Below are 20,748 nucleotides of genomic sequence, written 5' to 3' on the forward strand. Positions count from 1 at the left end.
TAGATTTCCAGAGTGCTTTTGTCACAGCTGTGGAATGCCTTACTCAAGGTGACTTGTTTCAATAGCAATTAATAATTTGTTGAATGGAAGACACTCTACTTAGCAAAGTACCAAAAAATGCTTATAACTGAAAATAGATCTCCTGACATGTACAAAATTAAGTCAGTTTTCATAAAGCAGATCCTATTTTGTTACAATCAGTAAGGAGTGTTGAAAAAGCCAAGAACATTATAAATAAATTATTATAAATAATTATACTGAATTTTATAGGACATGTGCTACTATACATGTTGGTTATATAAGGTCCTCAATACTGTTTGAAATTGTGTGTGTATGTATTTTTCCTTGAGATGGAGTGCAGTGGTGAAAGCTCAGATGACTGCAACCTCCGCTCCTGGGCTCAGGCAATCCACCCATCTCAGCCTCCTGAAAAGGGTCTGACTGTGTTACCCAGGCTGGTCTCAAACTCCCGGCTCCAGGTTTCTACTGCCTTGACCTCCCAGAGTGCTATTACAAGCATAAGCCACCATGCCAGCCTGTTTTTAGTATTCTTTCCAAGAGATTTTAGAAGCAATATGACTGACTGGGTCTTACATAAACTCAACAGGTGCTAGGAATGATACAACTCTCATTACTGCCACAGCAGGTTAGAAGTGTTCATTGTATGTCGAAGTCATCCTCATATAGAACCTTTCAAGAAGTTAAGAGAGGCTTGGTGTCCCTAAGCTCTTTGCATTGCATGTAACTCAAACACTGGCTGACTTGGGACAGTTCGCAGGCTTTCTCTGGTATGCTGGTATTAAGGGGTTTGGTACCCAATTATACTCATAGGAGTGACACTAGTTTGTCTTACGTCTGTCCCAGATCAGCTGACCACTGGCACAGAGCAAATACAGAGTAAGGCCTTATGTACCCCAGCTTATGCACACTGGCATCAGGATTACAAAGAAACATTCCTCCCATTTATATTCTGCTGTCAGTATAGATTCTTGTAAAATGAACAGACTTGTAATGAAGCTTCATTAGCCCATCTGATGAAACATTTTTTAAAGTGTTACCTAGTAGGGTGAGTCAGTAGAAGTTAAAATCTCCTCAGTAATAAAACAAGATTTTAGGTAAGTCAGTTTATTGATGTGTTGTGATCCATCACCCAGACATTAAACACAGAGGACTTAAGTAATTCAGGATTTGCTTTCCAGAAACGAAGGAGGAATAAAAACCACCATGACAATACAAAACCTTTGTAAATTTTTAGGTATTTTTCCCTTCAATATTTAAATAAACATGATTTCTTCTGGCATGTATTTAATGTTAAGTGAACATGATTTTAATTAGTCTTTACTTTTTTATTGTTATTTCAGCCATTATAAAAGCCATAAACGTGTTACCAGAAAAAGTACTTTTGATACTATTACAGTATTCTCTCATAAAATAGGAGGTATGCTTGTGAGTTTAGTACTTTAGTTGTAGGCACAGCTTGCACATGTGTGTCGCTGATGTGAAACCACTGCCCTTTTGATTCCATTTCAAAATCTGTCAAGAGGAAATGAAAAATCAAATATAAATGGAAAGATTCAAGTTGGTTACTTTTTGGTTTTGCCATAATCTGCTGAGTGCCTGAATTTTCCAAGACATCTTACCTTGTGGAATATCACCGTGAAGAACAAGATTAGAGAGATGACTATTTGCAGTTCTTGCCTTGGCATAGGCAGTGTAATGCCCCGACCTCATAGTACCACTGTGTTCAACAACTCCATATAAGGAATAAAGTACCCTTGTATTTTCTTCTGCAACATTCTTTAAAAATGAGTAGAATCCAAAAGTTAGTTCTAGTTCCGTTTACACAGATGTCATTGGCAAGGCAAGTTTACACCATGTAAAGGGTCTTTAACCATTACTTTGAGAGTGCAGAAATCACTCCTGAGTCTACTCTTCTCCATACCTCTTCTCAGCCTGAGACACTTCCGGTTTTATAAATTTACCATCGTTCCCCTGCTAGAAAAGCCATAAGCCATAGGCCACTTGATGCAGTTACCTGGTTCAGATACCAAATAAGTTAATTCAACTTGCCAGTTTCTTTAGGAGCCTGAGGATAATTCCAAAATACCTTAACAACCCTAGCTATTAACAACCCTGAATACCCTGTTTAAAAGACAAGCCCTGAACAGGAACAGGACAGCATTTTAGGTTGTGCCAAAAATTACCCCTTACATCTTTAAATGTCCCCAAGGGAGTTGGTGAGAAGCACATTCAATCTCTCAAGTGTTCACTTTCCCCACTAGAGAGTGCAGTCTGCTTATTCTTTCAGGACTCCATATGCCATAGGGCTGGCAATAGGAACAGGCATTCTGTGGGCCAGGAGCCACTTTTCAGACAACTATTTATGTTCTCATGTAAAAAGTTCGTAACATGCATCACTGCCCTTCAGTAGTACTGTCTCTATACTCAGCTTCCCAATCTGTGCCTCCATATTCACTGAAGAACTTAGTACTTCTCCATCCATCTATGATCCTCACAGGACTTTAAATGCCATTCCATTTTAGCCAGCCACAACCAGGACTAAAGTCTAGGCTTGTCATCACTCAGAATTGTTCAACTTCATAAAATTTTTTTTGAGACAGGGTCTCACTCTGTCACCCAGACTGGAGTGCAGTGGTATGATATCGGCTCAATGCAACCTCTGCCTCCTGGGCTCAAGTGATCCTTCAACTTCATAAAATCCTTTTTGAGACAGGGTCTCACTCTATTACCCAGGCTGTAGTGCAGTGGTGTGATCTCGGCTCAATGCAACCTCTGCCTCCTGGGCTCACGTGATCCTCCCGCCTCAGCCTCTGGAATAGCTGGGACTACAGGTGCACACCACCATGACCTGCTAAATTAATTTTTTGTAGAGACGGGGTTTCAGCATATTGCCCAGGTTGGTCTCAAAGTCCTAAGCTCAAGGGACATAAATCTTATTTTTAGTCTTAGTCTACAAGTCTTCTATTTATTCAACTCTCATCTCACCTATTCTGTACTCTTTAACCTAACAGGATCTCCAATGCTCATATTCTCCTTGCTTATGAAGACTTCTGGCTTCATTCCTGATACGGTTTGGCTATGTCCCCACCTAAATCTCATCTTGAGTTGTAGCTCCCATAATTCCCACATGTGTGGGGGGGACCTGTTGGGAGGTAACTGAATCATGGGAGCAGGTCTTCCCCATGCTTATTCTTGATAATGAATAAGCCTCACAAGATCTGATGGTTTCATAAGAGGGAGTTTCCCTGCACATGCTCTTGCTTTGCCTGCTGCCATCCATGTAAGAGTGACTTGCTCCTCCTTGCCTTCTGTCATGATTGTGAGGCCTCCCCAGCCATGTGGAACTGTAAGTCCAATAAACCTCTTTCTTTTGTAAATTGCCCAGTCTTGGGTATATCTTTATCGCAGCATGGAAACTGACTAATGCAATTCCCCATATGTAGTCTAGACCATCACTATTCAAACTGTGGTCCATGAACGGCTAGTATCACATCACCTGACAGTTTATATTAAAGATGCAGAATTTAGGCCAGGCGCGGTGGCTCAAGCCTGTAATCCCAGCACTTTGGGAGGCCGAGGCGGGCGGATCACGAGGTCAGGAGATCGAGGCCATCCTGGCTAACCCGGTGAAACCCCGTCTCTACTAAAAATTACAAAAAAACTAGCCGGGCGAGGGTGGTGGGCGCCTGTAGTCCCAGCTGCTTGGGAGGCTGAGGCAAGAGAATGGCGTGAACCCGGGAGGCGGAGCTTGCAGTGAGCTGAGATCCGGCCACTGCACTCCAGCCTGGGCGACAGAGCGAGACTCTGTCTCGGAAAAAAAAAAAAAAAAAAAAAAAAGATGCAGAATTTTTGAGCCCATGCCAGACCTACAGAATCAAAATTTGTAGGTATGATTCCTACATACACATTAAAATTTGGGAACTTCAACCACATGTATCACTTACAAATATCCTCCCAATACTCACCACCAGCTTTGCCACCATTATCCAATTCATTACAAAACCTCACCCTGAATCCTATAATGTACCTGCCATGGCCCCAAACCCAGACAGCCGCTACTGCTAAGAAACAAAACTATAACATATGATCATGTACGTTGTCATAGTCCTCAATGTGACTATAATCTTATAAATTGTCCTTAGCTGCCTCTTCCATTATGCCCTTCACAGCTACTGGCCCAGCCTTTTTTTTTTTTTGAGAGTTCTTGCTCTGTCACCTAGGCAGGAGTGCAGTGACGCAATCTCAGCTCACTGCAGCTCTGCCTCCCCGGGTTCCAGCGATTCTCCTGCCTCAGCCTCCCGAGTAGCTGGGATTACAGGTGCACACCACCATGCCTGGCTAATTTTTATATTTTCAGTAGAGACAGGGTTTCACCATGTTGGCCAGGCTGGTCTCGAACTCCTGACCTCAAGTGAGTCAACTGCCTTGGTCTCCCAAAGTGTTGGCATTACAGGCGTGCGCCATCACGCCCAGCCCCAAATTCTTCAACATGGAGATTCTTTGAGATTGTTTGTGGCGTCCTCACTTTCTACCCCTGCCTATTCCACTCAGATACTTAGGAGGGTCCTGTCATTAGCCATCTCCTCTTTCTCTCTTCAGACACTATACACAAGGGATCCCATCTTCTCATATTTTAAACCACCACATATGTACTAATTGCTCAATCTTTGCCCTGGGCCCGTCCTAACCTCTCTGCTGTAGGTCCTCAGAGATGTATATCCAAATGTTTCTAGACTAAGCACATTGATTTCTCAAAGATATCTGACACTCAAATGTATCTAACACTCAAGTTTTTATCCTTTTTCTACCTGCTTTTCTCAACCTGCTTTTCTCCCTATATTTCCTACCTCAATTTACAGCACTCCCATCCGTCTAGCCAGGCCTCAGGAATCATCCTCAACCCTTTCTCTGACACCCTCAGCATCCATTTACAAAAGGCATCTGCCTCACCTTCCAGGGCCAATCAGTCATTAAGTCTGGTTAATTCTACCTCCTGAAGTAGTCTTTCTATCTCCCCCATCTCCTGCCAACTTTAAGCCCTCATCAACTACTGGCTGAATTAATGCAACAGCCACCTAACTCATTTCCCCACCTCTAGTCTTTCCCTCCTAAAATCCAGCCTCCATATGTCAATAAGTAACCTATGTCATATGCAGATCTGACCATGCCACCCAATGTTTTAAACTCCTCAGGGCTCCCCACTGTATACCTAATGAAGTCCAAGTTCCACACCATGGGAACCCTCCAAACCTTCATACCTATCTCAACTTCTCCGGCTTCATTTCTCAACTCCCCCATACCTTGTACTGTAAACTCTAGAACTACATACATTACCAGTCCCTGGCACTCAACCATCTATTTTACCCTGTTGCCTTTACTCCTGCTGTTCTTTCTGCCTGAAAAACTCATTTCATCTTGATTCATCATACTTTTACTCCTTCTTTAAATATAGTTGAGGCACGGTTTACTTTAAAAAGCCATTCCTGAACCACCAACATCGTGGGTTAAGTGTATACCACCCCTGATCTATGTTCACCAGCCTTAATATTCAACCACATTAAACTGAGATTATTCATTAATAGATGTGCTCACCTTTAGTTTTATGCCTTCAGCTCACAAGACAATGTGTGCCATAATAAAGGGGATTCTAAACGTTGAACTGAAATAACCCATTCTTCAAAATGATTCATCACTAATCTTCAAATTATAAGGTACAATGATGAAAGACCCAGCTCTACTCAGTAATTGTTATCAACTTCATACTTAAGTGAGTTGCTACTAGAGCATTAGGTAAGTAAGCTATGATTTGACTTTAAAGGACTTTCCTGAAAAAGACCACTTTCACTTACCTTACATTTAAGGGTGCAAAAAGGAGCCAAATCTAAGATTTCCGGAAACTTTATGTGTTTGTTAACTTTGCGTAGGTTAAAGCCAGCCTAAAAGAGAAGTATAACAGATTGACTTATTTTCCTGGAAAAGCAATACAGGTTAAGTAAACCAAAGTCCCCTCTGATGTCCAAAAGAGTATCAACATTAAGTCCTAGTTCAATTTTCTTTGGAGACTCAATTCTTTCTGACCACTAACTGGTTCCAAGTTGGTTTGCTTTTGCTAAGTGCACATGTATCACACAAAAAAGACACACCAACACATTAAGAAAGCTATTCCCAGCTGGGCACGATGGCACATGCCTGTAATTCCAGCACTTTGGGAAGCTGAGGCAGGAGGATCACTTGAGCCCCGGAGTTCGAGACCAGCCTGAGCAACACAGTGAGACTCTGCCTCTACAAGAAAATTAAAAAATTAGCTGGACATGGTGGTAGCCACCTACGATAGAGGCTGAGGTGGGAGGATTGCTTGAGACCGGGAGGTCAAAGCTTCAGTGAGCCATGATCGTGTCATTGCATACCAGCCTGGATGACAGAGCAAGACTGTTTCAAAAAGAAGAAAAAGAAAAAAAACTGTTCTTGTGAGAAAATTCTCAATGTTTCTGCTTCAGCCATCCAGAAATGCCAGATTAGACCAGAGGTTCCGAGTGCTTAAAACTCAACGATAGCATAATACTTTTCTGTGAAACATGCACTCTCAGCCTCATGCTCGAACCAAGCTTAGTGAATTGCTAATAAAGGCCCACCCAATTACTCAAGCCCATACCAACCACAAGGGAAAAAAGGTTCTGAAGATACTGAAAGTACTTTCGGAATTTGGAACACAGTTTAGAAGTTATACAGCTATAGCAAAAGTTTTCCAGAAAAGATGAGGTCACCAAAATGATGACAATCCGAGGCACCACTGTCTTTTCATCAAGGGTCCATAAAAATAAGATGCCACACACAAAACAGAAAAGATAAGCTAATATTCCTAAGCATGAGATATATGTAATACACCAGTCTTTTATTTTATTTAACCTGAAATAAAAGTAAGATGCCAATCTTACTAAAAAGAAGAACATGAGTTCTAGGAAATCTGAGGAGATTGTGCCTCCACCTTCACATGCGCCTCTGCCTAGCCCCTATTTTTTTCCCTTTCTGACTTCATTGACATTAGAGTTGAGAAACAACAGAAAACCAAAGAAACACAGTAATATGTTGAGACAGTACTGAATAAAATAGGTAATAAACAAAATAGGTGTTACATATTTAAAACAAATTTTGGGTAACAAGGAGTACCTGCTGAAATCTCTTTAAATGAAGAGTAAGAACAGGAGGAGCAAGAGAAATTAGCATCTGCTTTTTGGCATTGGTATAAACATGCTTCCTTTCGCCTAAAGAAAAGAAGAAATTTTTAACAGGGTGAAAATCATTTTGGACCCCTACAGCATTCAGGTTTGCTATAAAATCATTTCAAACATCTAAAGCAAGGATCAGTAAACTTTTTCTATGAAGGACCAGATAACAAACACTGTAGAATTTGTGGAGTAAGAGGCAAAATCAAAGATATTTCATAGGTACTTATACGAGATAAAAATGTCCATAAATTCTTACTGATGAAATCAAAATACTGTAATAACTGAGAATGATTACAATCAAAGAGAAAAGTGGAATTACTGTGGAGAGACACAATATTTTGGTTAATGAGGTTCAAAGTTTACTATATTCCATCATATCAAATAATTTGCAAATGTTCACCTACAAAAAATATTTTTTAGGCTGGGTGCGATGGCTCACACCTGTAATCCCAAGACTTTGGGAGACCTAGGCGGGCAAATCACTTGAGGTTAGGAGTTCGAGACCAGGCTGGCCAATGTGGTGAAACCCTATCTCTACCAAAAATACAAAAATTAGCCAGGTGTGGTGGCGGGCGCCTGTAGTTCCAGCTACTTGGGAGGCTGAGGCAGGAGAATCTCTTGAACCCGGGAGGCAGAGACTGCAGTGAGCTGAGATTGGCCACTGCACTTTAGCCTGGGAGACAGGGCAAGACTCTGTCTCAAAAAAAAAATATATATATATACACACACACACACACACACACACACCCCACACACACACACACATATATATGTATGGTCTCTGAGCTGATAATATATATATACACACAAAAAGTAAGCCTATTCTTGTATGGTCTCTGAGCTGATATATATCTATATACATACACATACACACATATAAGATTTATATATACACATACACACACACACACACAAAAACAGCCTTTTTGTCTCTACATATAAATAAATAAAATTTTACTTACAATTTTAAAATGTTTCAACAATTCTAGTAAAAATCCTTAGGAATCCATGGCCCCTCCACATCCTATTTACCCAAACTCAAAAAAAAAAAGGCAGTGGGGAGATAATGGAAATTGTCAGTATGTTTCTTTTTCCCATTTGAGGAAGACTGTAAGAAAGCACTGTCTTCCCAGTGCTTTGCACTGGGCATGTCACATTAGTTCACTGATAAATTCAAATGTGGCATACTGGGTGCAAAGGAGGTAAAGGTGGTAAAAAATAGCCACTGTGTGTCAGCATGCTGTGGTGACTGTATTCCAAGGGGATAATTTACCCACAGGGAGAGATGTCAGGGAGAAAACTGTCCCATTTAACTGCTGCTGGGATGTCATAGTGTATTAGCCACTTCAATAAAGTCCTACTTCTTCCATCCTTCTATTAAAATATTTACACAGAAGAGGACACTTATTCATGCCATCCAAATCCCAATACAATTAGAATAGGAGCACTCTACCTATGCAGGGCAAAATCTGTCCCTGAATATTAATTTTACTTACAGTGAGAGCATTAACATACCTTTCATATTTGCCTTTGGTCCATTACACTGTCTCCGTGTGCATACTTCACAAAGCAGTTTATTTGCATCTCGAAGTTTCTCGTTACGGGTGAACTGATATAAACAATGTTGGATTGAACACTCATCAGTATTGAAAACTTCCCTGTTTGCAAGAGTACAGAAAGCAGTTTCTGGATCTTCATTTATAACCTCATACACCTTTGTTCCAGGAGTATGACTGTCATTCAGAATCTCTATATTTATTTCATCAGGATGAAGAGCAGCATTCAAATTTAGGTTTTGGAAACCATTGGAAATGTCCACTTCTCCATTGCTCGCTTCCGTTAGGTAGGCACCATTTAAATTCCTAGTACATTCAGTGGGAGAAGATGTTAAAACCTCCAGATCATTATCCATGTTGATATTTTTCATATCGACTTCCTCTGTGGATTTTTGATTGTCAGTTACACTTTCTATCATTTTTTCTTGGCCATTCAAATCTTTCTGGTTGACACAATATTCTTTATGCATAACACCCTCTTGTGAAATATGGTTGGATTTAATATTTACTTCTCCTTGAAGTGACATTTCAGCTTCATATTCATTATCTTCAGGATGGTCAATAGTACAAATATCATTTAAATGAAGAACTTTTCCTTGAATTTTTTGTTGTCTTCGTTGGTTCTGGGTAAAAAGTATAAGGTATTAAAAAAGAAAGAAATAAAAAAAAAGAAAGAGAGGGAGAAAAGGAAGAAGAGAGACAAAGGAAGAAAGAGAAAGCACACACATGTACTATATCCAGTTTTGTTGCCTATCGATCAAAAATAATTTCCTAAGGAAGAGTTCACTCTCACAATCTGATCCTAAAAAGTTCCTTTACTACCACAGATCGAATAAATTGTGAAGAAATTGGCTGGGCATGGTGGCTAACACCTGTAATCCTAGCACTGTGGAAGGCCAAAGCAAAAGGATCACAAGAGACCACTTGAGGAGTTTGGGACAAGCCTGGGCAACATACTGAGACCCCATCTCTAAAAAAAATAAAAATAAAAATTAGCCGGGCACGTTGGTGTGCACCTGTAGTCCCAGCTACTCAGCAGGTTGAGGCGGGAGGATCACTTGAGCCCAGGAGTTCAAGATTACTGTGAGCTATGATCATGCACACCATACTCCAGCCTGGGTGGCAGAGCAAGACTCTGTCTCAAAAAAATAAATAAATAAATTATGAAGAAAAGTTATATAGGTCAGGTGCAGTGGCTCACACCTGTAATCCCAACACTTTGGGAGGCTGAAGAGGGCGTCTCACTTGAGGTGAGGAGTTTGAAACCAGCCTGGCCTACATGGTGAAACCCCATCTCTACTAAAAATACAAAAATTAGCCAGGCGTGCCTGTAATGCATGCATGGGTGGTGCGTGTCTGTTGTCCCAGCTACTCAGGAGACTGAGAAAAGAGAATCGCTTGAACATGGGAGGTGGGGTTGCAGTGAGCCGAGACCACACCACTGTACTCCAGCCTGGGCAACAGAGTGACTCTTCCCAAAAAAAAAGAAAGAAAAAGTTATTTAAATGAAATCAGGAATAAACCATCACCAATCATCAAAAAAGCACCCTATTGCAGAAATAAAAATATGCAAGACATGGTCTCTGTGCTAAGAGAAGTAATCCAGGCAGAGTAGTAAGACTGTTAAACCCAGGCAGTCAAATGTTATACCATACGGTGGGTCTGACTACACACCTAACAGAAATAAACGTACCCATATGAGTTATTGGGTCAAGGTTTCACTGAGATTAAAAAAAAAACAAAAAACTGAAAGAAAACTCAAGGATGTACAAGTACAGGGCAGATTGGTCAGAGGAATGGACAAAAGTATTCTGAGAAAAAAATGGCCTGAAGTTAACAAAGCAGCAAGGTAGCCACATTTACAGAAGAGAGTAAAGAACTTTTCCCTTTAAATCACTCTTGCCACTTGCAACCTACTTCCAAACAGAGAGGAAAAGAAGGCATTTCATCAAGATTCCTGTTACTGAAATGCCTAAAAACCCAAAGGGGTTAGCATTTCTGGTTGTAACTGAAAGAACAACCCGCGTGACGCTACTCTGTAATACCAGAAGAATGAAGGGCAGCCAAAAGGATGGGACCCAAACATTTTCTGATGTTTCTGTAAAAACAGAGGAACACATGAATAAAAAATGAGAAAGGAATATAAGCAAAAACTTCAAAGAAAATGAAACACAAATGGCTCTGAAACATAAAATATGCTTAATTTATATCAAAATAAATGCAAAATAAAACTGCATTGAGATAATATTTCCCATCTAACACACCAATCAAAATATGGAACTTTGATAACACACAGCTGTCAAGGGTCAGGAGCAACCTTTGTGAAGGACAATTAGTATCAACCAAAACTACAAATGCAATCTCTCTTCTCAAAATTTACCCTACAGATGACATATGTGTAGGGTTATTCACTAGAGCATTGACCATTACAGCAAAAGACTAGAAACAACCTAAATCAATAGAGAAATGGCTAAATGAATTATGGCACATCCATAAAACAGAATCATGTAACTGTGGAAAAAAAAAAAAAAAAGAAAGAAAGAAAGAAAGAATGGGCCAGGAACGGAGTCTCACATCTGTAATCCCAGCATTTTGGGAGGCTGAAGTGGGCAGGTTATCTGAGGTCAGGAGTTAAGAGACCAGCCTGACCAACATGGCGAAACCTGTCTTTACTAAAAATACAAAAATTAGCCAGACATGGTGGCACATGCCTGTAATCCCAGCTACTTGAGAGACTGAGGCAGGAGAATTACTTGAACCCGGGAGGCAGTTCAAGATCTCGCCATGTGCACTCCAGCCTGGGCGACAAAGCGAGACAAAGTGAGACTCCATCTCAAAAAAGAAAGAAAACAAAATGAACAAGTTTTATATACTAAAATGGAAAGGACTCCAAGAATCTAAGTATAAACAAACAATACAATCCAGAATGGTGTGTATGGTAAGAAAGGGTGGAAAAAACCAAGACTGCATATTTGTATTTGCTCATATTTTCCAAAAGAAACTCCAGAAGGATACGTAAGAAGAAACGAAAATGTTTATCTTTGTCATAAAAGGAAAGTGGTGGTCGGCCAGGCGCAGTGGCTCACACCTGTAATCCCAGCACTTTGGGAGGCCGAGGCGGGCGGATCACTTGAGGTCAGGAGTTTGAGACCAGCCTGGCCAATAATGGTGAAACCCTGTCTCTACTAAAAATATAAAAATTAGCTATGATTGGTGGCATGCGCCTGTAGTCCTGACTGCTCAGGAGGCTGAGGCACGAGAATTGCTTGAACCTGGGAGACAGAGGTTGCAGTGAGCACAGATCGTGCCACTGCACTCTGGCCTGGGTGATAGCAAGACTCCGTCTTGGTGGCAGGGGGGCAAAAAAAAACACTGGTGGAAGGGGGATTTATTGTTTATCTTTATATATTTTTAAATTTGTGAGCATCAATATACTAACTCAAAAAATTAAGTTAATTAAATTTACTACAAATACTTGTTACAAGCAATGCAGGATTTTTTTAAAAAAGCACGTTTTCTTCACATATAGTCAAAGCAATTTCCCTGCAGAGAATACTAAATGAGCTAAATTCTGCAACTGCCAAATGAAAGTGCTGTATCTAAAATAACAGACATGTCTAACCAACATCATTCAGACTACACACTCAATAGTTCAAAATATAAAATTAGAAGCATATGATTTTCCTACTAATTACCCACCTTGGCTTGCTTTTTGGCTTGTTTCTTTGCTTTTTTCTGTAAGTGCTTACTTGTTCCAGAAGGAATATCACTTCTCTCTTTTATGTAACTGTCGTTATCTTTTTCTTCCTCGCTATCTTGATCTTCATCCTCCATTGTCTTTTTCAGATTTTTGTCATTGACACTTTTCTTACCACTCTTAAAATATAGATAACATAGGTCAAAAACAAAATTTTACAACTACCATTTGGTGAAAAAAATCTGTGCTATGTAAATATTTTTCTACTTCTATTATATACTGGTTTTATTTTCCACAATATTTGAAAATAGACGAGACAAAATTCATTTATCTCATATACTAGAAAGCAATCTTCACATAATGAGAAAACAAGCAAACCAACAAAACAGCAAAAGGCAATGCCACATGCAAGTGTAATAGAAATACAATGAATTTTATTAGATACATGCTGTGTCACACTGTAAATATGTCCATTTCCAAATACATTTTCTAAGTGACTTACATAAGTCACCACAGTGTATTCTTTTTAATTCTTTTCTTTCTTTGCATGCATATGACAGTTTTAGAAAAAGAGAAAATAAAGTTTGGTGAGACTAATTGCCAAGTAACAAGCCAAAGGTCTCATAATTCATACGAAGTTGAATAATGATTTATCCAATACTCATAACATCTTTTTTCCTACTACAACTTAAAAGGAACCAAATTAAAATGAAATAATACTCTTTAACATTTATGAACTTAGGTGTGCAAGGGATTCGTGGTTAGTCTTAAATACCAAAAATAAGTATTAATTTTAATATAAGGAAAACACTTCCCTGTATGGAAACCAATCAAAGTAATTACTTGTACAGAATTCTGAATACATCGTCTTTTCCTCATCCTTGTTTTTAAAAGTAGTTACCCTGTTCTTTATTCAAATCCTAAAAATTATTCTACCTCAAATTAAGAAAAATTTCTGCATGTGCCAGTAATATACAAACTTAAAAAGAGTAACAGGGCTTCCCCCAGTAAAATCTTACAGGAAAATAAATCTATTTGAATAAAATAAACTCAATAGTCTTACCTGATCATCTAAAACTGGGAGAGACAAATCAAGGAAAGATTCATGAACCAAGGAGACCTTAACCAATCAAAAAAGACAATGTAAAAATGTAAATACTGTAAATGTTACATAGTAAGCTACTCCCTGCCCTGTGGGATGGGGGGTAGGGGGAGGGTTTTAAAATAAACAAAGGCTTAAGAAAATTTGAAATGAAAAATTACACAACACTGAGGACTTTGGGTTGGGGAAAATAAATCAAAATGTTTAACTTCTTCAAGATTTAAGGAGTGCTGACATTTCCCACAAAGAATCATGCACATCTGAATAGTTTAAAAAGATATCCTATGAAGGTAGAGATTTCTGTTTTTGAAATAAACAATAGATAAACTACTCTATGAATATTAGTGAATAAACCCAGTACACATCACATCTACTTACAGTTCTGCATTGATCACACATGATCGTACTAGTTAGTTCACCACCAAAGATGCGGTCAACAAAACTGGGTATTGATTTTTTCTTCTCATAGTCTAAGGAGAAAAAAAAAGTTTATCAATTACCAATTACCTTTATATAATTAATTAAACAAGAAAAACTAAAACTACTTACCTATCTAACTCTAAAATTTTATTTTAAATTTCCTGTCCCACAGACTTCTTCCTCCATTCATAATCACCATTATTTCATTTTTATGCGATAGAAGTCAGTATTATAAATTCCACCTCTGAGCATAACATAATTGAACACAATCACCTTTTAGGAATAAGACAAAAAAGTCCTTATCCAAGACCTAGTCAGTGGGCAGTAAACTGTGCAAGTCAGTGAGACTTCTATGTCTCTCTCTCTGTTAGTATAAAATGAACAGCTCGGACTAAGCTGAATGACAGTCTAGCTCCTCAGTTTTAGCTCTAACATTCTAACATTCAAGACTGATAAAAGATACCACAGTAGCAAACTGGGAGAGAAAATGCATGTAACTTGTTTTGTGAACTCTTAAGACCGAACTCCTTTGATATTTTAAAAACAAAAGAAAAACCTCAGGAAAATGTTTCAAACAAAATCTTCCTTTTATTTTCCTATGTTTCTAGAAATAATCTTGATAAGTTTAATCTAACTAAAAGCCCTAATTTTACTACTTGGGCAGCCAATTTTCCAAATACGTGAAGCCTATAAGCATTATTCAAATGACAATTTATGCAGAACCACACTTTTACGACAGAAAATGCCAGCGGGGATAATTCTCTTCATTACTGGCCAGGCTCTAAAGGGCACCAAGGAGGCAAAGAGTTGCTATGAGTTGATTCAAATCTGTGCTTTATAATACAGTAGCCCTTAGTCATTTGTGGCTATGTAAATTTAATTACAATTAAAAAATAAAAATGTAGTTCCTCAGTTTCACCAGTCACATTTCAGGCGACACACGTGCCTAGTTGCTTCTATACGGGACAGCAAAGATACAGAAGAGTTCCGTCAACACAGGAAGTTCTACTGGGCAGATCTGTCCTAAATCTTTACATGCCAAATAAGAACTAAGTTGGCTCCATGATTAATACCAACTACTGACAACTCACAGTAACAAATACAATTCATGTATTACTGCTAATTATAATTTTAAGCTTTTGAAAAGTAAAACTGTAATTCATCTTAGCTCTATCTTTAATACATAAAAAGAATACACCATAGGTTAAAATTGTCCACTTTTGGAATACTGAATAATTTTTACTAATCAATGTTGATAAAGAGAAATTATACATTAATAATTGTGGACTTGGAAATACATGTGCCAGCAATCTTGTCCTAAGATACAGAGGATTTCAACTATAGTGTTTTAGTTCAAAAAGTCAGACATTACCTTTAACTTTATTTTTTAGTTCTTCATCCAATTTTTCAGTAGAATTACCAAATGCTTTAAGTATTCCTTTACTCACTCTCTAAAAGTAATAAAATGAATATATATATACTATTAAATTTTAAATTTTATTTTCCTTAGAAAATTGTAATCAAGTCAAGAAAGTGATCAGGATACAGCTCCCCATTTTTACTAAATAATTCCAAAATCACATTTTCAAAATTAATTCAAGGACCTAAAAAAGAATTATGCCGCAAAGCAATCACTAACCATTGAATAAAGGTATTATCTTATCACTTCAAGATCTTAAACCTTTTCAAACCACAGCTTATCAGAACATGCCCGCCTCCTTTGAAAAGAAACTGAAATAGCTTGTCCTACAAGCAGAATGATTACGTGAGGGCCACAGGGGCTGACACCAGTGCTTAAAGCCCAGCTTCATTATTTCTGGGGGACCTTAAACTATGTATTGAACTTCTCCACAGCCTAGATTCTCTATCTATGGAATAGGAAAAAAATCACAGTATCCACCTCGCAGAAACTTCGTGAGAACGAAGTAAGGGAATTAATACAAAACACTGAAAACAGTGATTGGCATAAAATAAGTGCAAAATAAATATTAGTTATTATCACTATTATGAGTACTCATTAATTCATATCCCCAAATACATTATTTTATATCCTGGCAAATAACAAAAATTTTAAAATGCAACAAATGTTACCTGACTCCTACAAAATGAAAATACTTTCTAGATTCAAAAAACAGTGTTAAATCAGACTCAGAATAAGAGTAAGGGTATGCTGCACCTGGGAACTATTTTGGGAGAAACATTTTCCAATATTTGGCAGCTCTTCTCATAGGTTAGTACAATAGAACCTTTAAAGAACATTAATGCTGTAAACATCAACTAAACTTAAGCCATCAAGAGAAAGAGAATCACTGCTAATTCTCTGGATTCATTCTAATGGTGAAAACATACTAGTTGAAAAAGCTGGTGTAAGAAAAAATTTAAAAGTATGATGGCCTTAATATCTAGCTTTCATTGTTTTAACTCGTAAGATATCAAATGAGACAGACAGCTTATGAAGATAAGATTATAAAATACAATGGTCATAACATGCTAACTTGGTGTTCTTCTGCTCTCATCCCATCCAATAAATAGCGAAGCAGCTCCTGGCTGTCTTGCTGCTGATAGCCTTTAAACCGCACTGCTCTGGAGAAAAACAAAAAGACAGAAAAGCAATCTTCAGTCTACTAAGATCTGAAGCTATTTTTAGAAAATCTTAGGATCATATTCCAAACCTCAGAGAGTTCTAGTTTCTTTTCTTTTTTTTTTTTTTTTTGAGACGGAGTCTCGCTCTGTTGCCCAGGCTGGAGTGCAGTGGGGCAATCTCGGCTCACTGCAAGTTCCAACTCCCGGGTTCTCGCCATTCTCCCGCCTCAGCTTCCCGAGTAGCTAGGACTACAGGCACCCGCCACCACACCCAGATAATTTTTTGTATTTTTAGTAGAGACAGGGTTTCACTGTGTTAGCCAGGATGGTTTTGATCTCCTGACCTTGTGATCCGCCCGCCTCACCCTCCCAAAATGCTGGGATTACAGGCGTGAGCCACCGCAACCGACCAGAGAGTTCTAGTTTCTACAAATTTCTGTTTAGTCCATTAACACCCTTGGGAGATATAACTATCACATAAAATATATTTTAAAATCCAAATGAAAAAAAACTATGCATTTTGTATACAGAGGGTTGACTAAATGTAATGCTATTAATATTTTTATATTTTTATATTAATATGATTTCTCAGCATCTGAGGCACTGAAAGCACAATCAAAGTGGATACTCACTTTTTACAGACCTGAGAAAAGAGTTCTTTAGGTGTCACAATCCCCTTTTTGGTCTCTTGCATCTCATTAAGAAACTGGCTCATGGCTAAAGTAAGAGGGCCTGGAGGCTCAAGGTTTATTTCTAACGGTTCCTGAATATGGGAAAAGAAATTACTTTCTTCAGTCAAATTTTGGAATCACTGACTTTACTAAAATCTAATTAGTTAACATGTACTGTCAATGTTCCTGACAGAACTGCCCCATTTAAAAGTTTAAAATGTACATCAAAAGATACAGAAACTGTTTGGTCACAGACTGTCTTATGCAGAATTCAGCTCTACTATTTTAGTTTTAGATTATCTGGAACACTTACTACCTAAGAATTGAAAGAGCCAAAGCAAAATGTAAATAATAAAAATGGATAAGGCAATATTTATTTGATTACACAGTTCTTAAGTCACCTTAAAGATGTTAAAAATAATAAGGTAAGCCTAAGGCTTCACAAACATATACACGTTCCCAAGAAGGAAGCTTAACACTCGAGCACAGAAAATCAGAGTACACACAGAGCAAACAGATGTAAAGGCTCCTTAAAACTTCTATTAGCCTGAAACTGTTTAACTTAGTAGCCTAAAGTAAAACAAAACGAAAACGGTGGACATGAGTGTCAATTATTTAAAATAATTTAGAAAACAGACATTCAGAGAGGAAAGTTACAGATTAGAAAAGTTTAAAGAACATACTGTTAATGCCAAATCTGGTGGTTCAATTTTTACAATTGTTCCAGACATTTTCACTTCTTTTAGTAGTTCTCTAAGCACTGGTGTTTGTGACAAGTTCTAGCATGTAGGGTGAAAAAAAAAGAGAAAAATTATTTAAAGGCAAATCAACTTAAACACTTTAAGTATCTATTCTATCAAAAAAGAAAATCATGACCAACACTAAAATCTCTATTGTATCTGTACTCGGAAAATGAAAAGTTACAGACGCTTCTCTCCCAACTCTATTTGGGTCATAACTACTTCATTTCTGAACTCATTCATCACCTCAGTGGGGCATTCTCCCACCACCCAATCAGAAGTAGCTATCCCCAATCCTCTACCATGATTCTCTCACAACCACTTACCACCACCTGTAGCTACATATTTGCTTCTGTACGAGGTTATCCTGTGTTTCCACCACCCAAGTGCAAGCTCCATGAAAGAAGCAGCAATATTTGTTTCAAACCCACTGCACCCGAGCGCTCACCAAACTGTCTTACTGTTACGTAATAAAACTTTCCTTAAGTTTTCTTTGGCCAGGCGAGTTGGCTCATGCCTGTAATCTAAACATTTTGGGTGGCCAAAGTGGGTGGACTGCTTGAGCCCAGAAGTTCAAGACTAGCCTAGGCAACATGGCGAAACCCCATCTCTACAAAAGATACAAAAACTAGCTGGGAGTGGTGGCACATGCCTATAGTCCTAGTTACTCTGGAGGTTAAGGTAGGAGGATTGCTTGAGCCCAAGAGGCAGAGGCTGCAGTGAACCGAGATCGTGCCATTGCACTCCAGCTGAGTGACAGAGTGAGACCCTGTCTCAAAAAAAAAAAAAAAAGTTTTCTTTGGATACATAGAAATAAATTACGTAGGGGGGAATTAAGTAGCAGATTCTATAAGTAAAAGGATGTGTTTTTTTTTAAAGGGAAAAAAATGACAATGTACCTGCATAACTGCATTGAAGAAACACGTGTTTCCCAAATTACTGAGTCCTTTCACAGTTATCTGGGAAGGAGAATTCATGGGAGGATTCTCTTTAGCCATGTTTTCCTTCTTTTCTCTCTCTTGTTCATTTTTACTCTCTTTTTCTAATTTTTTATTTTCAAGTTCAATATTTCCATTATCTTTCTCTGCTTTAAAAAAAGAAGAAAAAAACATTTAGCAAAATGTGTAATATGGTCATATCGAACACAGACGTATACTTGGGAAACAGTATTAGAGTCCGTGAGTTTACCTAAAGACATTATTTCCTACCCACCCACCCATTTGATTTTAAATAAATACAGGTAAATTGCCATGCAAAAAAACCCCAAAAAACAAAAAAAAACAATAAACAACAAATACTCAGACCTAAAGTAAGCAATAGTTTGACAAATGAAACCAAACAGTATGTGCTTTGGTATAAATCTCCCTTTTTTACTGCATAAAAATTCTTTACAAATGAACAGATCTTACCTTGTGAAATTAAGAATATAAAACAATCAAGAACGTGGACATAAAATAAATTTTTTAATGATTCCTTGGGTCAAAAATCAATCCTAAAGTAAAAAACAAGTAATTCTGGCTCTGACAAAGATACTTGTGACAATAAAAACTTAAAAAACATGCTTAAAGCAAATGCTGTATATCAGTCAATTAATTTAATTATGCATGGAAAGAACCTAAGAAATATCTGACCATTAGAAGGAATCACAAATGCTTTACTTTTATGTTATCCCAGCAAACAGACAGAAATCTTGCTATTACAAAATTACGACAGTAAGAACAGTGTAAGGCAGGTCTATAGTAAGCCTGGCTAGGGTTATGGGAACAGGTCTATTGGTCATTACCTTAGTCTATGGCCTTCAACACATCTGACTAGACCATTTATTACATCCCTTCTAATACCTGAAACTAAAAAGTTTCATAGTTTGAAATCAACCATAACTAATGTTACTCAGCTGTATGTAACACTAGGTAGTATAACAAATCTAAGTATCAGCAGATACACAAATCAACGTTTGGTATATATTAAAGAAACAAATTATTTTACCTGGCTTTGGAGTTGTAATGCCGGCTTGTTTTCTAACATAATCAACCACTTGACCCAATTGGTTTGAACTACAATACTGGACCTCATTATCACATATGTAACACCTGTGTCCCAAAAAATCACAGAAAGAAAAATGACAAACTGACAACTAAAAAGGGGGAGATAAATAATAATTCCTGGAATCCAAAGTGTGTAATGCCAACTTATTCTATTAAAGAAACTGAACATAAAAATTCTGTTTTCCTGAAGAAGACAGTGCATATTTACTCTGGTTTATTATTAACAAGATTTGCCAGAATTATAGCTGCATGTAAGTAGTACGATGAAATACCCCAAATATTTTACTTTACTGGTTATAACATTGAAGTCAAAAGATTTTTCTACATATATTTTAAAATACAGAACTACACTAACAAAAATAACAACTTCTTTTTTGTTTTTTGAGACAGAGTCTCGCTCTGTCGCCCAGGCTGGAGTGCAGTGGCACCATCTACGCTCACTGCAAGCTCTGCCTCCTGGGTTCATGCCACCCTCCTGCTTCAGTCTCCTGAATAGCTGGGACTACAGGTGCCCACCACCACGCCCGGCTAATTGTTTTTTTGATATTTTTAGTAGAGATGGGGTTTCACTGTGTTAGCCAGACAAAAGTAACAACATTTACAATTGAAAGATGTCATTCAAGCTAGGCACAGTGGCTCATGCCTGTAATTCCAGCACTCTGGGAGGCCGAGGCATGCGAATCACGA

General features: G+C 38.1%; 1 protein-coding gene across 5 annotated transcripts in view; it reads right to left on the reverse strand.

Annotated features, from left to right (window-relative positions):
* Positions 1-1,109: 1,109 nt before the first annotated feature.
* Positions 1,110-20,748, reverse strand: part of USP16 (ubiquitin specific peptidase 16) — a 30,578-nt gene continuing 10,939 nt past the window's right edge. For 3 of the 5 annotated variants that reach the window (XM_007965700.3, XM_007965679.3, XM_007965693.3), the window contains 14 exons: positions 20,003-20,106; positions 18,916-19,103; positions 17,960-18,055; positions 17,238-17,368; positions 16,518-16,605; positions 15,395-15,473; positions 13,981-14,072; positions 13,564-13,620; positions 12,503-12,679; positions 8,763-9,426; positions 7,189-7,283; positions 5,871-5,957; positions 1,641-1,797; positions 1,110-1,533 (listed from right to left, as the gene is read on the reverse strand). In XM_007965700.3, the coding sequence (XP_007963891.3) occupies positions 1,412-1,533; positions 1,641-1,797; positions 5,871-5,957; positions 7,189-7,283; positions 8,763-9,426; positions 12,503-12,679; positions 13,564-13,620; positions 13,981-14,072; positions 15,395-15,473; positions 16,518-16,605; positions 17,238-17,368; positions 17,960-18,055; positions 18,916-19,103; positions 20,003-20,106 (2,137 nt within the window). In that variant the 3' untranslated portion in view covers positions 1,110-1,411. The remainder of the gene's footprint in view (positions 1,534-1,640; positions 1,798-5,870; positions 5,958-7,188; positions 7,284-8,762; positions 9,427-12,502; positions 12,680-13,563; positions 13,621-13,980; positions 14,073-15,394; positions 15,474-16,517; positions 16,606-17,237; positions 17,369-17,959; positions 18,056-18,915; positions 19,104-20,002; positions 20,107-20,748) is intronic. The other 2 variants (XM_007965698.3, XM_007965703.3) reach the window with 1 other exon arrangement.

This window comes from Chlorocebus sabaeus, chromosome 2, assembly GCF_047675955.1.
Source record: "Chlorocebus sabaeus isolate Y175 chromosome 2, mChlSab1.0.hap1, whole genome shotgun sequence".
Classification (NCBI taxonomy): Eukaryota; Metazoa; Chordata; class Mammalia; order Primates; family Cercopithecidae; genus Chlorocebus; species Chlorocebus sabaeus.